This window comes from Melampsora larici-populina (assembly GCF_000204055.1).
Source record: "Melampsora larici-populina 98AG31 unplaced genomic scaffold MELLAscaffold_63, whole genome shotgun sequence".
Lineage (NCBI taxonomy): Eukaryota > Fungi > Basidiomycota > Pucciniomycetes > Pucciniales > Melampsoraceae > Melampsora > Melampsora laricis-populina.
Genome location: NW_006768827.1, coordinates 362,080 through 376,478, shown reverse-complemented (window position 1 = coordinate 376,478; position 14,399 = coordinate 362,080). Strand labels below are relative to the sequence as shown.

At 45.2% G+C, this 14,399-nt stretch overlaps 1 protein-coding gene across 1 annotated transcript; it reads right to left on the bottom strand.

Moving 5' to 3' along the window:
• Positions 1-13,045: 13,045 nt before the first annotated feature.
• On the bottom strand, positions 13,046-13,883 carry MELLADRAFT_93959 (uncharacterized protein; the record flags this gene model as incomplete). Its single annotated transcript, XM_007416704.1, has 2 exons — positions 13,046-13,530; positions 13,619-13,883. The coding sequence occupies 2 exons, from the start codon at positions 13,881-13,883 to the stop codon at positions 13,046-13,048; spliced, it is 750 nt and encodes a 249-aa protein (XP_007416766.1).
• Between the last annotated feature and the right edge of the window lie 516 nt (positions 13,884-14,399).

Genomic DNA, 14,399 nt, shown 5'->3' with positions numbered 1-14,399 from the left:
AGACATTCTGACACCTTCATGTGTGGACATGCAACCAAACTTTATTCCAGTTCATTCTGGAAGGTTGTTTGTCTGTTACTCTAGGCCAAACATTGAGATTGGATTGATATTGAACTGACATGGATTTGAGATTGGATTGAGATTGGATTGAGCTGGACGTACTCACTGGCCTGCCAGTGAGTAGTAAAATGACACTGTGATTATCTGTGTAATAGGAGTGCTTTCCTCGGTGAAAAAAATGTGCAATATGCAACAGATTAAGGCACATAATTTTTCTCTTTGGATCATGGCCAAAACCTCGGTGTGGAATGAGATAAAAGCAAATTGAGGAGGCTCCCTGCAAAAGCCTCTACCGTGAGGTTATGGACCGTACAAGTTTGGTGTAAGTCCCTCGCTCACCTCAGCCTTGCTTGAGACAAGCATGGGACTTTGTTAAGTTTAATCCAACACGCACATGAGGCAATACCGGAATCGCTTCGAAACGCTCCAAATCATGACATTTTTTCATATTGGTGCGCAGGCTCCGATATGAACCGCTGCGCATCAAGTCGCTTTGTTTGGACAAAAAATTATCTCACAATTTTGCAGCACAGAGACCGCTATAATACCACTATATTTCGCGCTATATTGGCCTTTGACATGGCACGATATATAGCAAAATATAGCGGAAAGCGGGAGGCAAATTCACACAAAGCTTGTAACTCACTTAAAGTCTTTGCATACTCGATAGGGGGAAATAACTCGCATAAATGATAAGGGAAGCATAGATGAATCACTTTAATAATTGAAATAGAAGACTACTTTTTCTTTTTCTTTGCCATTCTGTCAATATAGTTTTGAAGGGATTTCTGTAAGGGTACACAGGTAGACAAGTGGCTATGGGGTTAGACTATGGGATTAGACATATTAGAGTACACTATCTTCCTTCACGCCCGGCTTCGGATGGTTCCTTACTCCTTCGAGAGCATCATTTCGGACCATCTGGAGCTAGGTGAGCTTATTTCTCTTCTTACTCCTTTGGAGCATTTCTCTTGTTATCTTGTTAGTTGTTGTGTTGCTGACTCCTTCAAGAGCATCATTTCGGACCATCTGGAGCTAGATCGTAATAGAAACAGAAGTTCCAAGTCCATCGCTCTCGTGAGAAGTTGTGCCGGACTAGTTTCCGGACCCCCAGTGAAGGTTCTCACGAGAACCTTACACTTTTTTTGACTTGATTCACTTTGAAAAAAAAAAAACACAACAAACAAACTCTATTCATCATTTTTTTCTCTAATAAATTCTTCTTTCTGTCACTCTGTTTCCTCTGTCACCTGTCAACCCGGTTATCTGTTCACAAATCAACTCTGTCGATTCACCTCGGTCAACTCTGTCACTTCTCTGTCACATCTGAACCTTTACGAACAAGGCCTAGGCGAATGACCGACAGACCTTCGTTGAAACCCGATAACTTCTTAGACGATCCGGATTTGCTACTACGGAAAGCACGGAAGGATAAACAGAAAGCGACATCTGATTCTCCGCCAGCAGCCGTTGGGCCATCTTACTTGAGAAGACCAGAGGCATCCGTTTCTGGATCACCGGCACCGACGGATAAGATACTGTACGCATCCGGTTATTGACCCAGCTTACCGGTGGTCTCCTTGGTGCATTTCTCGCCGCCACCTGTCTCACCATCAGCATCGGATTGAACTGTTGTCAATCTTCACTTTCAAAAACTCCTCAGCAATCAACTACCGCCTGAAACTCCTCATCCACCGGGTTATTTCCAACCGGAAACACCCCTTACCAGAGACTCGGAAGTCACTCTTGGTAATCCCACATTGACGTGCGAGTCATCTAATACGATGGCTAGTGATCAAGAGACAATTGAGTCCTTGAGACAACAGGTGGAAGGGCTGAAGGCTCAAAACGAATCGCTGGCACAAGCTCGCCAGGAGACTCTCACACTGCAGGCGCTAGTGCGTGAATTGATGGCTGGAAGGATCACAGCATTGTCGCGCTCCGGACTCTCACCTGGTGCGGATCAAGACGCTTCACCTCAAGATGGAGGGAGATCTTTCGTACATTACATGAATACGAGTCCTCTGACGCCCACCCCTCTACCTGGAGGATCTAACCGGCCGGACGAGTCTACTGGTAGACCTTTACCAGAGGCATCGACAGCACAGACGCCAACCTTACCAGCGAACTTGGGAGACCACCAGACGCACGACAACGTCCACACAACGTTACCACCGGAAACCCAGGCCTCAGATCACGGTTTGACAGGACCAACTCTGACGAGAGCACACCAGCCAACGACTCCGCTCTCACCTCGAGCGGCACCAGCTGCATACACTCCTCACCTGGGCTACTATCACCCTGCTGGGCTAGACTTACCACCGGCACCAGTCAGCACTATGACAGCCGAGCGAATTAAATTAAGCGAATTGCCTAAATTCACCGGAAAGTTCGGGCGACCCGCCGACCTGTTCCATTGGCAAGACATGGTCGAAGAGACCTTTGAGGTCAAGAATCTCATGGATGACCGAGAACGGCTCAAGCTGTTGGGTTCGTTACTTAATGACAAGGAAATGTCAGCGTGGTATAGATCAAATAAAGACGAATTACGTCAGCAGTCTTGGACGGGAGCTATGGAGCTCATGGCGACCGGAACCTTACCTCACACATGGCTGGCTGATACTAGAGAGGCCTTAAGACGATTGGAAATGCGTCAATCTGAGTCGTTTGACGCCTATGTGATCAGAGCACGAAGCTTACACCGCCTAGTGAAGCGTTCTGGACTCGTATCGGACGTACATCTTGCTGAATTCATCACATGGGGAGCTCCCCAACTATTTCGCGATATGGTGGAGCGGGAAGGTCATCTCAGAATGGAGCCATTCTCCTTTCCGAAGTTCAAGGAAGCGGCGGACGGTATATGGAGGTTCCTTACCAACGCAAAGCTTTTGGCAGGAGCTACCGGACGACCCAAGCAACCCCCCGCTCTATCCAACTCGAATCCTATTGTGGTTTCAAACTCACGCAACCCCGCTCCTAATCGAACTTGAACAGATGAAGAACGAGCCGAAAATGCGTGGCGATACCACGAATATTTACGACGATCAGGCATCTGCCCAATCTGTAAAGACAAGTGCAATAATCCAGGCTGCACTCGAAAGAACACTCGATTTTTATCAGTACCTTCCGACTTTAATCCAGGACCAAGACCAGCTAGAGGATCGGGATACAACACCAACACCCCTTCTGCAACCCCTGGAGCCCCCATTCAACGTCCAGCGGGACGACCAGTAACCACTCCGACTGCGTCTCGAGTCGACGCTGTCGAAACCTTCCCAGATGTATTAGCCGAAGACATAGCGGCATACGAAGAAGCAGACCAATTTCGAGCCAGTCAAGTAGAAAACGTGGTGGAAGAAGGAGAGAGGTGCGTGACTTCTGCATCAGTATCCCCCATCATTCTGGAACTGATATGTAACGGAAAACCTGTGCGCGCTCTGGTTGATTCAGGAGCCGGAACAAATTTGTTATCCAATCACATGGCACATGAATTAAATGTGGCGCGAAGACCTCTGGTAGCACCTGTTGAGGTACGCTTAGCTATACCTACAGAAGGCACTCCGTTAGTCTTACGCGAGTTTGCAATAGCTAACCTCAAGTCCGAAAACCCCAGTCTACGTTTTGGAGCGGTTTTTTTCAAGCTCGCACCATTAGGATCGAGCTATGACATGATATTAGGGTCTCCATTCCTCTCTAAATTCAAACTAGATGTTTCCTTACACCGTCGTTGTGTGATCCACACAAGTAGTGGAAAAGTCCTGTATGAAAAAGAAATGCAAGCGGAAATGAACCGGCTTTTATGTGCCTTGGAAAATCTGAAAAAGATTGATGTTTCACAAGAGCTGATTGATCGAGAAGCATATATGCTTAAGGAATTTGAAGATTTATTCCCGGCAGAACTCCCACCTGTTGAGGATGGTGATCTGCCGGATGAGACTTTTCCAGAAGGTCTGCCAGATGTAAATCGTCAAGTGAGGCATAAAATCATTCTTACGGATCCCAATGTGGAAATCAATGAAAAACAGTTTGGCTACCCAGTGAGACACCTGGCGTCGTGGCGCAAATTAGTTGACCAACACTTGTTGGCTGGGCGAATTCGACGGTCACAGAGCCAATACGGCTCGCCATCCTTAATCATCCCAAAAAAGGACCCGTCTTAATTACCTCGTTGGGTTTGTGACTACCGCAAGTTGAATAAGTATACAGTTAAAGATCGGGCACCACTACCAAACGTGGATGAAGCTGTGAGACTCGTGGCAACGGGTAAAGTTTGGTCTGTGGTAGATCAGACAAACTCATTCTTTCAAGATAGAATGAGGGAGGAGGACATCCCGCTGACGGCGGTGAAAACTCCATGGGGACTTTATGAGTGGACAGTTATGCCCATGGGACTAACCAATGGACCTGCTACGCATCAAGCGTGGAATGAAGAAATCTTAGGTGACTTAGTTGGAAAAATCTGCGTAGTTTACATTGATGACATAGTCATTTTCTCACAAAGCGTGGAAGAACATGAGGATCATCTGCGTCAAGTCTTGGAAAGGTTGAGATCTGCAAAACTCTACTGTTCCGTCAAGAAAAGTAAGTTGTTTCGTCGAGAAATTAAATTCTTGGGTCACGCAATCAGTGAGGCAGGGGTATGCCCAGACGACGAGAAAGTAGAGAAGATATCCAAGTGGGCCTCTCCTTCCAATTCGAAACAACTCCTCAAATTCCTTGGGACAGTGCAGTGGATGAAGAAGTTCATCGACGGGCTATCTCATTACGTTGGTACTCTGACACCGCTGACAAGCACCTCATTGAAAGGTAAACCCTTTAGGTGGGGGGAAGCAGAAGAGAAGGCTTTCAACAACATCAAAAGACTCATCACGACCCTCCCGGTACTTCGCAATCTGGATTACGAGTCTGGTGAACCTTTATGGCTATTTACGGACGCTAGTGGAAGTGGACTTGGGGCGGCGCTATTTCAAGGAGAAAAATGGGACACCGCCTCACCCATAGCTTATGAGAGTCGCACTATGAATCCCGCTGAAAAGAACTACCCGGTACACGAGCAGGAACTTTTAGCGGTGATCAATGCTCTTAACAAGTGGAAACTGTTACTATTGGGCATGCGCGTCAACGTAATGTCCGACCACCACTCTCTGACTACCTTATTAACTCACCGTAATCTTAGCCGGCGGCAAGCAAGGTGGCTGGAGACTCTATCTCAATTTGACCTTGACTTTAGGTACTTGAGAGGCCAGGACAACTCAGTGGCTGACGCACTTTCCAGACGAGACGACATTGGTTCTTGTGAGTTGAAAACAACTTTGGGGAAGGACGAAGTTCAGAAGATTCAGGATGGGTATACCAAGGATAAATTCTGCAGTAAACTCCTCAGAGTCCTACCTTTACGAGAAGATTGTATCTTGAAGGAGGGGCTGATGTACCCAGATGGAAGGTTAGTAATACCGGACCACGGCAATCTCCGTCGCGATTTCATCACGCAGGCACATAACGCACTAGGACACCTGGGCATTCTCAAAACCTTATCTCGGTTACGAACGACTTTCTTTTGGCCAAGCTTGGCAAAAGATGTAGAAGCTCAGTTAAAGTGCTGCGACTCTTGCCAGCGGAACAAAGCCCGGACGACAACTACATCTGGGAAACTGCAAAGCACCGACGTTCCGAGAAACCCCATGGAGTCAATTGCTATCGACTTCATAGGACCGTTTCCTAAGATATCTGGTTATGATATGATCCTGTCTTGTACTTGTAGACTGACGGGGTTCGTCCGCTTAATACCTGCCTCACAGAACGACACAGCGGAACGCTCTGCTGCACGACTATATGCAGCGTGGTCTTCAATTTTCGGCCTTCCCGCGTCGATTATCGGTGACCGCGATAAGGCCTGGACGTCTAAGTTCTGGAAACGTTTACATGAATTGCTAGGCGTCAATATCAGCTTGTCAACCTCTTACCATCCACAAGCAGATGGACGGAGTGAACGGACCAATAAAACCGTCGGCCAGATACTTCGACACTACGCCGCTGAGAAACACGGCAAGTGGTTTCAATCATTACCGGCGGCTGAGTTTGCTATTAACTCCGCCGTAAATGTATCCACCGGAGTTTCCCCGTTCCATTTCATCTATGGTCGAATTCCACGGCTCTTCCCGATTCAGAATCCTTTGGAAGAAGACAATCAAGATATCAAACATTGGATTGAAAGACGGCAATCTGAGTGGGCAACGTGGAGGGATCGGGTTTGGAGTAGTCGAGTAGACCAGGCTGCCCAGTACAACCTCCGTCGTCGAGAAGGAAGAGTTTTCAAGGTGGGAGAGCAGGTTCTGATTGACAGTACTGACAGGCAACAGGTGGTTGGAGGACGGTTCAAGCCAACAAGCAAACTTCGAGCACGCTATGATGGCCCATATGAGGTATTGGAGGTACTGAACGCTGGACGAGATTACAGACTCCGATTGCAACCACACGACCTCACCCATCCCGTCTTTCACATTTCAAAATTAAAGGTGTACCATTCTGATCAGGCTCGAGGAACCAACGTTGCGGCCATAAATGTGGCCTCGTCACGACCGAAAACAACCCCTGGAGAGACTCGAGAGGAGCCCAAGGGGCACGCTAGGAATTGTGACGAGGGGGTGTGTATCAATGATGATACATTAGCACCCCCGCAATGTGAGTGCGATATTTCTCTTAGACCCTTTCCTGTCGAAATTATTGGCAAGCACTCCTCTCTCCTGAATAACAGCTTAACAACCGACAACCACCACTCACGACTCGACCGAAGTAACTGGAGGTCACTCATTGTAGCCACCGAGAGGGCTTTGTAAACGCCGAAAGAAACCCCTTCAGGTCCTGGAATTGGAGCCCCTGGGGCACGTTAGGCAACTTGACAAGGGGGTGTGCTTCTAAACGACGCATTTGCACCCCCGCAATGTGAGTGCGATATAAATCTTATTTTTCCATTAGCGTGTGAAACAGCTGGCAAGCGTTATTGTCTCCTACTTAACAGATTAATTTTGACGACGCGGGGATACTTGCAAGACTAAGCGTACAAGAATGAAGATCATTAGGATACCTAAGAAATTCAATTTTAAATTACTTCAAGGCTCAAGTTCAAGACTCACAATTACACGATTTTTTTCTTCATCAAACTAATATTTTAATCTTTTAACAAATTCTTTTCTTTTTCTCTATTTCAATTTTTGCGGTCATGACAATTTTCTTTTTATGATTTCTATTTTGAATTTTTTTTCTTTTCTTTCTTTTCTCAGGACGAGTCATAGTCAACATTTCAGGGGCGAGTTATGCCAATTCTTCTTTCTTTTTTTCTTTTCTCAATTTTCTTTAGGGGGGGTATATCATACGGTTACAATTATTTTTAGGAAGGGAGGGTGTAAGGGTACACAGGTAGACAAGTGGCTATGGGGTTAGACTATGGGATTAGACATATTAGAGTACACTATCTTCCTTCACGCCCGGCTTCGGATGGTTCCTTACTCCTTCGAGAGCATCATTTCGGACCATCTGGAGCTAGGTGAGCTTATTTCTCTTCTTACTCCTTTGGAGCATTTCTCTTGTTATCTTGTTAGTTGTTGTGTTGCTGACTCCTTCGAGAGCATCATTTCGGACCATCTGGAGCTAGATCGTAATAGAAACAGAAGTTCCAAGTCCATCGCTCTCGTGAGAAGTTGTGCCGGACTAGTTTCCGGACCCCCAGTGAAGGTTCTCACGAGAACCTTACAATTTCACAGCTTCTACAAACACTCCTTGAGGTAATATTCCCTCCTTCAACCATGCTTGACACCCAACCAGCCATTCCATGGTCTTAGGAAGCATGCTACCGCGTGCCGGTGTACAGATATCAGCGTCTGCCAAGAAGGTACGCTCACGGGCACATGACGTTGCCAAGATTGAAAGATAATCTCTTGCTAGTTTAGCAAGAGTAGGGTATTGGTGATGATGTTCCTGTCAAGAAAGGTAGGAATAGGTCAGTCTAAATCTTTATAAAAAAGGGAAAAAGAGCCAAATACATACCTTCCACCACCCGAGCAGAGTCTGATCTTTCTTAATTGGATGTGAACCTAGCAAGTAGTTGTCCAGCTTGGTTGAAGATTGGATCGAGTGGGTATTAGCTTGACCAAAGACGTCAAACGCATCAGGTTTCTCAACATCATTGTCATAAGTCGGTGAAGCAGTTGAGTCTGGAACCACAGAATCATCCAAAATGTCTTGATATGCGCCATCGATCAACTGTCGTGCTGTGTAATCTTGTACAGGATAATGTAATTCAAAAAAATTCCCTTGGAAACGGGGGTTGAGGACTGTGACAAGGATAATTTCATCACATTCAGCAGCCTCATCCTTGTACCCGTTAAGCCATTTGATCATGACATCAATGGCATGGTCAATACTTGGAAAAGTTGAACAGTCCGCTTGATGACCTTTGAGGTCGTTAATGACTCTCTTGTATTCAGCTAGCAGGATGCAACCAGTGGGACGGTTTCCTTTGACTCTAGCTGTTGCATCCACAAACGTCTGAAGAAAACCAATTGATTAGTACATGAAAGCTTGAATAAAATGATTGGAAATATAATAGAAGCACTCACCTTTAACACCTTATTGACTAACTCAGTGGAAGGCCATTTGGAGGGTGATATTGTAACACCTTTGAAGAAACATGCCTTGCGATCCGCCGCGATCATGGAGTTGATTACCCATAGGAAAATATTAGAACTGCTGAGCCAATGACTTAAGGTAAAAAGATCAAAAAAGCCTACCTCCTGAGCCTCGCAAGCCAACTTACGACTCTCATAATGACTATTCCAACGAGTCTTACATGGTCGCTTGAGCATTCGTCCATTGTACCCCATACGGGTAGCACAAGTCTTGAAGTCATTTCTACGTGCTGCACTACTAGAAATGAGACCAGAAACTGAATCCACCTGTATAGTTATTCGATAAATGGATCCACTTGTGAGAAATGAGGAATCATTAGATGATTAAACTTATAACTTGCCTTTTTCAGTGCCACTGCAACTATGTCTTCCTCCTCACAAGCTACACCTCCTGTAGCTTCTTGTACCAAGTCTTCATCTTGCTCGTCATCTTTGTCATCCACCCCGTTAGCCTCATCTGAAGGACCCACCTCACTCTTGTCATCCGAATCCAAATCACACTCGATCGGATCCTTGCCATTGTTAACTTTGAGACCGGGTATGGGGAGTGCGAGCCCCAAGACCCGCCAAATTGGGGATCCCCGCGGTACAGCCCGTTGGGTTGGGGGGTCGTTCTGGCCTCCAAAGGGTCCCAGAACCACGGGGGTCATTCTGAGAGTCAAAAAAAAGTGATTTTCCTTGGGGAACCCGGGGAAAAATAAAGAAACGTGGGCATATGGAAGTTTGGGAGAGGTTGTGCTCGGCGGTATTTGCCAAAAATAACCAGGGACTTGGGCATCCCCGTGATTCACCGGGCAAACGGTGGCTGGTTGGGGGTCAGGGTACGGGAGCCGGGCTTGATCTCAAAGAGAAAAAAAGCTTGGGGAATACCAGGGTGGTTCCTTGTTCTGACTTTTGAAAAAAAGTCGGTTGCCCGGGCAGCTCTATCCCCGGCATTTGGGGGTTGGGGCTCATCCTGAGGTAGAGGCTTTCACAGGGGGCCTCTGTCATTCCCTTTTATATCCTAACTTAACAAAGTCCCTTGAGGCTCAACACCTGTCAATCAACAAATGGATCAGGATGTCTTGACCAGAGGGACTTACCCACAAGGTCCAATTGTTGGCCTGAAGGCTTAGCCTCCTTTTGGCTGGGGAGATCTTCTTCCTGCTTTTTCCATGAGCTCACCAATGATTTTGTGCCCACCGTGCAACCACACATGCACAGGATCTTGGTGCATATTTTACAAGTGGAATCATTGAATTCCACTCATCCCTTCCTGAGCTACATAGATTTGAATCAAGCTATTTTCCACATGTAGCTTGACTAAGTCAGGGGACTGCTCACTATACAACCAAAGAAGTCTTTGACCTTAGTCAAGCTACATGTCAAAACTACACAAATGTGACTTGATGTAGCTCAGTGAGGAAGCAACGTACAAGGATGCTTTTAATTGTACAATATGTAGGCACAGGAAGTGCATATGTGGCTGGGCAGCTGGCACAAAATCCTTGGCATGCTTGCCAAAAAAAGGAAAAGAAGATCCTCTCCACCAAGAAGAGCTTAAGCCTTCAGGCCAAAAAGCAGACTTTGTTAAGTTGGTTTTATCTCATACCACACCAAGTATTTGGGTCTGGTCCAAAGAGAAAAAATATGTGCCTTACTCTGGCGCATATTGTAGAGACTGTTTACCAAGAAAACTGCTCCCCTTCATAAACAAAATTGCTTCAAAGTTTTGGCTTGGATTATGATAGCAACTGCACAAGTGAGCGCAGAAAGATACAACACCCTTGAGGCCAAAAGATCACTACAGTGTATGTAGTGTCAAGGTTGTGGGTACACTCATATGTTTGTAGGCGCGTCCAGGCGTATTTTTTTGGTTTTTTTTTGCGCCCACCGCGCCTAGGCACCACTTAACACGCTGTAGAACTCCTACGCAGTGTAGCGTAGGCTGAGCCGGAGAAGGTAAGAATCACCACTTGTGAGAGCGGATGAAACTATGGTGCTGTTACGCTGCCTTCAACCTTAATTTTATTGCAGTTCGCAAAGAACCAGAGCAATTCTTAACAATTTTCTATCCCTACAAATTTCTCCCGTAACACTTTTTTAATATTTCCAATGGATCCGCAAGGTTTGCCGGACTCCGATGATACCACACACAACTCTACACAACGTTGTGGTGAAAAACTACGTTGATTTCGATGTTAACACGGCTAGGTAGCACATGTAACAGTGTACAGGGCCAAAATGAAGTTTTGGACCCCAACTCGACCCGGCCTCGACTTGGATCAAGAGGCGGGTTTGTTGCTGGATTTCGGTTTCTGACGCCCTCACGACTAGATTTCGACACAGCTCAGCAACCAATAGAACAACCAATAAAAAAAACACAACTACACAACACTTTGCTTTTAATCACTAAGGGCACGTTTGGTAGCGATTTTTAAAATAAACCCCAATTACCCCCGGGTACATTGCCCCGGGGCGAAGGAGCTTTTGTGCAAAATCGAGCTTTTTCAAAAAAAACTCCGTTTTGAGTACATTCGAAAAAAACTCGTTTGGTTGAACTTTCATTCAAACCCTGTTTACCACTTCTCACATCTTCTTGCACGTCACATCTCACCAACTGTATTCATCTGGATTCACCACCGATGTCCGATACAGATTCATCTGGAGACTTCAGACCGGAATGGCTGTCCTCGTCTGATGAGGACAGCGACGATGAGCTCCTCAATCTACTACTTGAGCACGCTCGGAACCGCGTGGCTCGAAGAGCTCTGCCAAGGAGACCGTATCACGACTCCGCTCTTCAAGGATTTCTCTACGAGCGAGAGTTGTTGAATGGTCATCCGGGAAGGTTTCGACAAGTTTGTCGAATGGACAAAGCCACGTTCAAAGGTGTCATGAAGATCCTTGGACCCCACCTCGAAGACACTATCCACATCTCTGCCAACGAGCAGGTGATGATATTCCTGTACATAGTTGGTAACACCTCTACCAACGCTACGGCTGCTGAGCGATGGCCACACTCCGGCGAAACTATTTCAAGATATTATAACAAAGTACTCGATATTCTTGAAAGCCTGAAAGATGAAATCATTGTTCAACCAGGGCCTGATACGCCGATCCCAGATAAAATCTCCGAAAGTACGAGGTACTCACCTTTCTTTGATGGGTGTGTTGGTGCCCTCGATGGGACTCACATTCCTGTGAGAGCTCCAGTCGCCGACCAAGCTCCCTACCGTGATCAAAAGGGTGATCTGAGCCAGAATGTTCTGGCGGCCTGCAATTTCGATCTCACGTTTTCTTTCGTACTTGCCGGTTTTGAAGGTAGTACTTCTGATCCTGACGTACTATATGCCGCAAGACACGATGGTGCCTTTGTTATACCAGAGGGTGAGTCTTTCATTTTCTTCAACTTATATATATATATCACTTAGGACTGTTTCCCATCCTAGGACGCTTCTATCTTGGTGATGCTGCCTACGCCAACGGTAATGGTATCTTAACACCATACCGTGGATTTCGCTACCACATTCAAGAGTGGGCTCGAGGCCGAACCGCACCACAAAATTACCAAGAATTGTTCAATTATCGCCATTCTCAACTGAGAATGATCATCGAACGAGACTTCGGAGTCTGGAAGATACGATTTGTGATTCTAGTCCTAATGCGAAGATTTCCATTACATCGACAAGGAAGTCTTGTAGTGGCACTCGCTGTTCTTCACAACCTCATCATGCGAGGTGGTGAAGATCAATTCTTTGGAGAATTTGATGAAGAACAACGTGAGCGAGATCAGGCATGGATCCGTCAAGCTCAAGACGATTTTGTTCCTGCGGTAAGGAATGATCGAGGTGCTGCAAATGCGTTTAGAGATGAGATTGCGATGAGGATGTGGGCTCATTATCAAGCTCACAGAAATCATCACTGATTGAAATAGCTTTACATGTAGTAAGTCAAATTTTCGATTCTCTCCAATACAACATACTGACTATATCAACCTTTTATGTTGATTTTATTTCTCACCAGACAAACAAAAAAATATCAGAAAAACATATATAACTCAATTTGTATTATTATTTCATTCAGCAAAACTGTATTTAGTATCATCGATAAGACATTCATATGGTCAACAATTTCATCAGCAAAAATGTATCTAGTATCATTGATAAAACATTCATAATAGTTGATAATTTCATCCAAAAGAAAATTTGATATAGTGTTTATTTGATTCTTGTACAAAATATAAAAAAAACTGCTCTCTTTTGAGTCTGAATTAAAATTTGCATTGTAGTAATTATTTTTGAGTAATGATACATATTTTTTTAAGATGATCCTTGATTTTTTTCCCTAGCCTCCTTGATAACATTCACCTGTGCTTTGAGCCAAACCCAGCGCATCTTTGGATCTAGACCACCAAAGACAGCCGCTTTAGCCTCCTGTGATATGACATCAATCGAAATTAATCGGTCGTCTAAGTTGGGAAATTGATCTTTGCTGGCGGGGTTGAAGAGTTCCAGAGCCTTCTGTAAGTTTGGAAGCTTGTCGGCCTTGATGCGAGCTGCTTCGGTTATGGCTGAATTGAGCTGAGCAGAGCAATCTGCCTTCTCTTGAGCCTTGATAGCCAAGTTATCGGAAGCCGAAGCAATTGCAGTTGCCAGTGTGACTGGTTTGACCTCGCAAGCCGGCATTTTCTTCTTGATGTTCGAAACAGGGGTAGATTTTGAAGTCGAAGGCTTGGTACCTTCTTTTCTGATAGTAGAGACGGTGGTAGGGTTCTTTGGAGTTGGAAGATCGAGGTTTTGTGAGTCTGTTCCATCAATAACAATGGTATAGTCAGTTAGACTTGTATATCAATTGAAAAGTAGAAAATATTGAAAAATCGAAAATATAGCAACCTGATACAATTGCTTTACCTTTGCCTTTTTCAGTTGAAACTTCTTCATCTGAATCTGGAAGATCATCGAGGTCTCTTTTGGCTTGGGTCAATCCTTGTGCATCTACTTCATCATATCTGCTTTCTTCTTTGCTTTCTTCTAAATTATCATGATCTATAATTTCAATTTCCTCTTCCTCGTTATTCTCTGCCTCAACTCGTGTACCAGAACTTGTGCCAGTACGTAAAGCCCCAGCCGGTTTAGATCCATGAAGCATTGCATCCATTTCTTTGTAGTAGTCGAATGAATTGTTTCAAAGCTTCATCGCGTCCTTGTCTTTCTAAGAAAATCAAAACACGGTCAGCCGAGACAATCTCAAGAAGAATAGCAGGCAAAACAACTGACCTTGCCTACGTTCTCCCACCATTCATTTGGCATGTCGATCTTGCCACCAACCCATCCAACTCCAGAGGTCATTTTGACTTTTTTCATTCCAGTATAAGAACTCTTGCTCTAGATCGATAGCCGAAGAAAAAATAAAAGAACTTTGATTAAAATGATGAATCGATTTTGAATTTGATATCAAGACAAACAACTGACTGTGGTGTATAAATTTTTGATTTGTTCTCTATTCACCTTGTCTTCTGGATACGCAAGAGTGTATCTCTCGTGAACATTGGTGTAAGCCACGGGTTTCCAGTTGCCACCAATCATGTTACCATCCTCTTTTTCAGTTAAAAACTCGTTGAGTATAAAACGAATCTTGGAATCGGTCCAGACTGCTCTCGCGACTTTTGGAGCG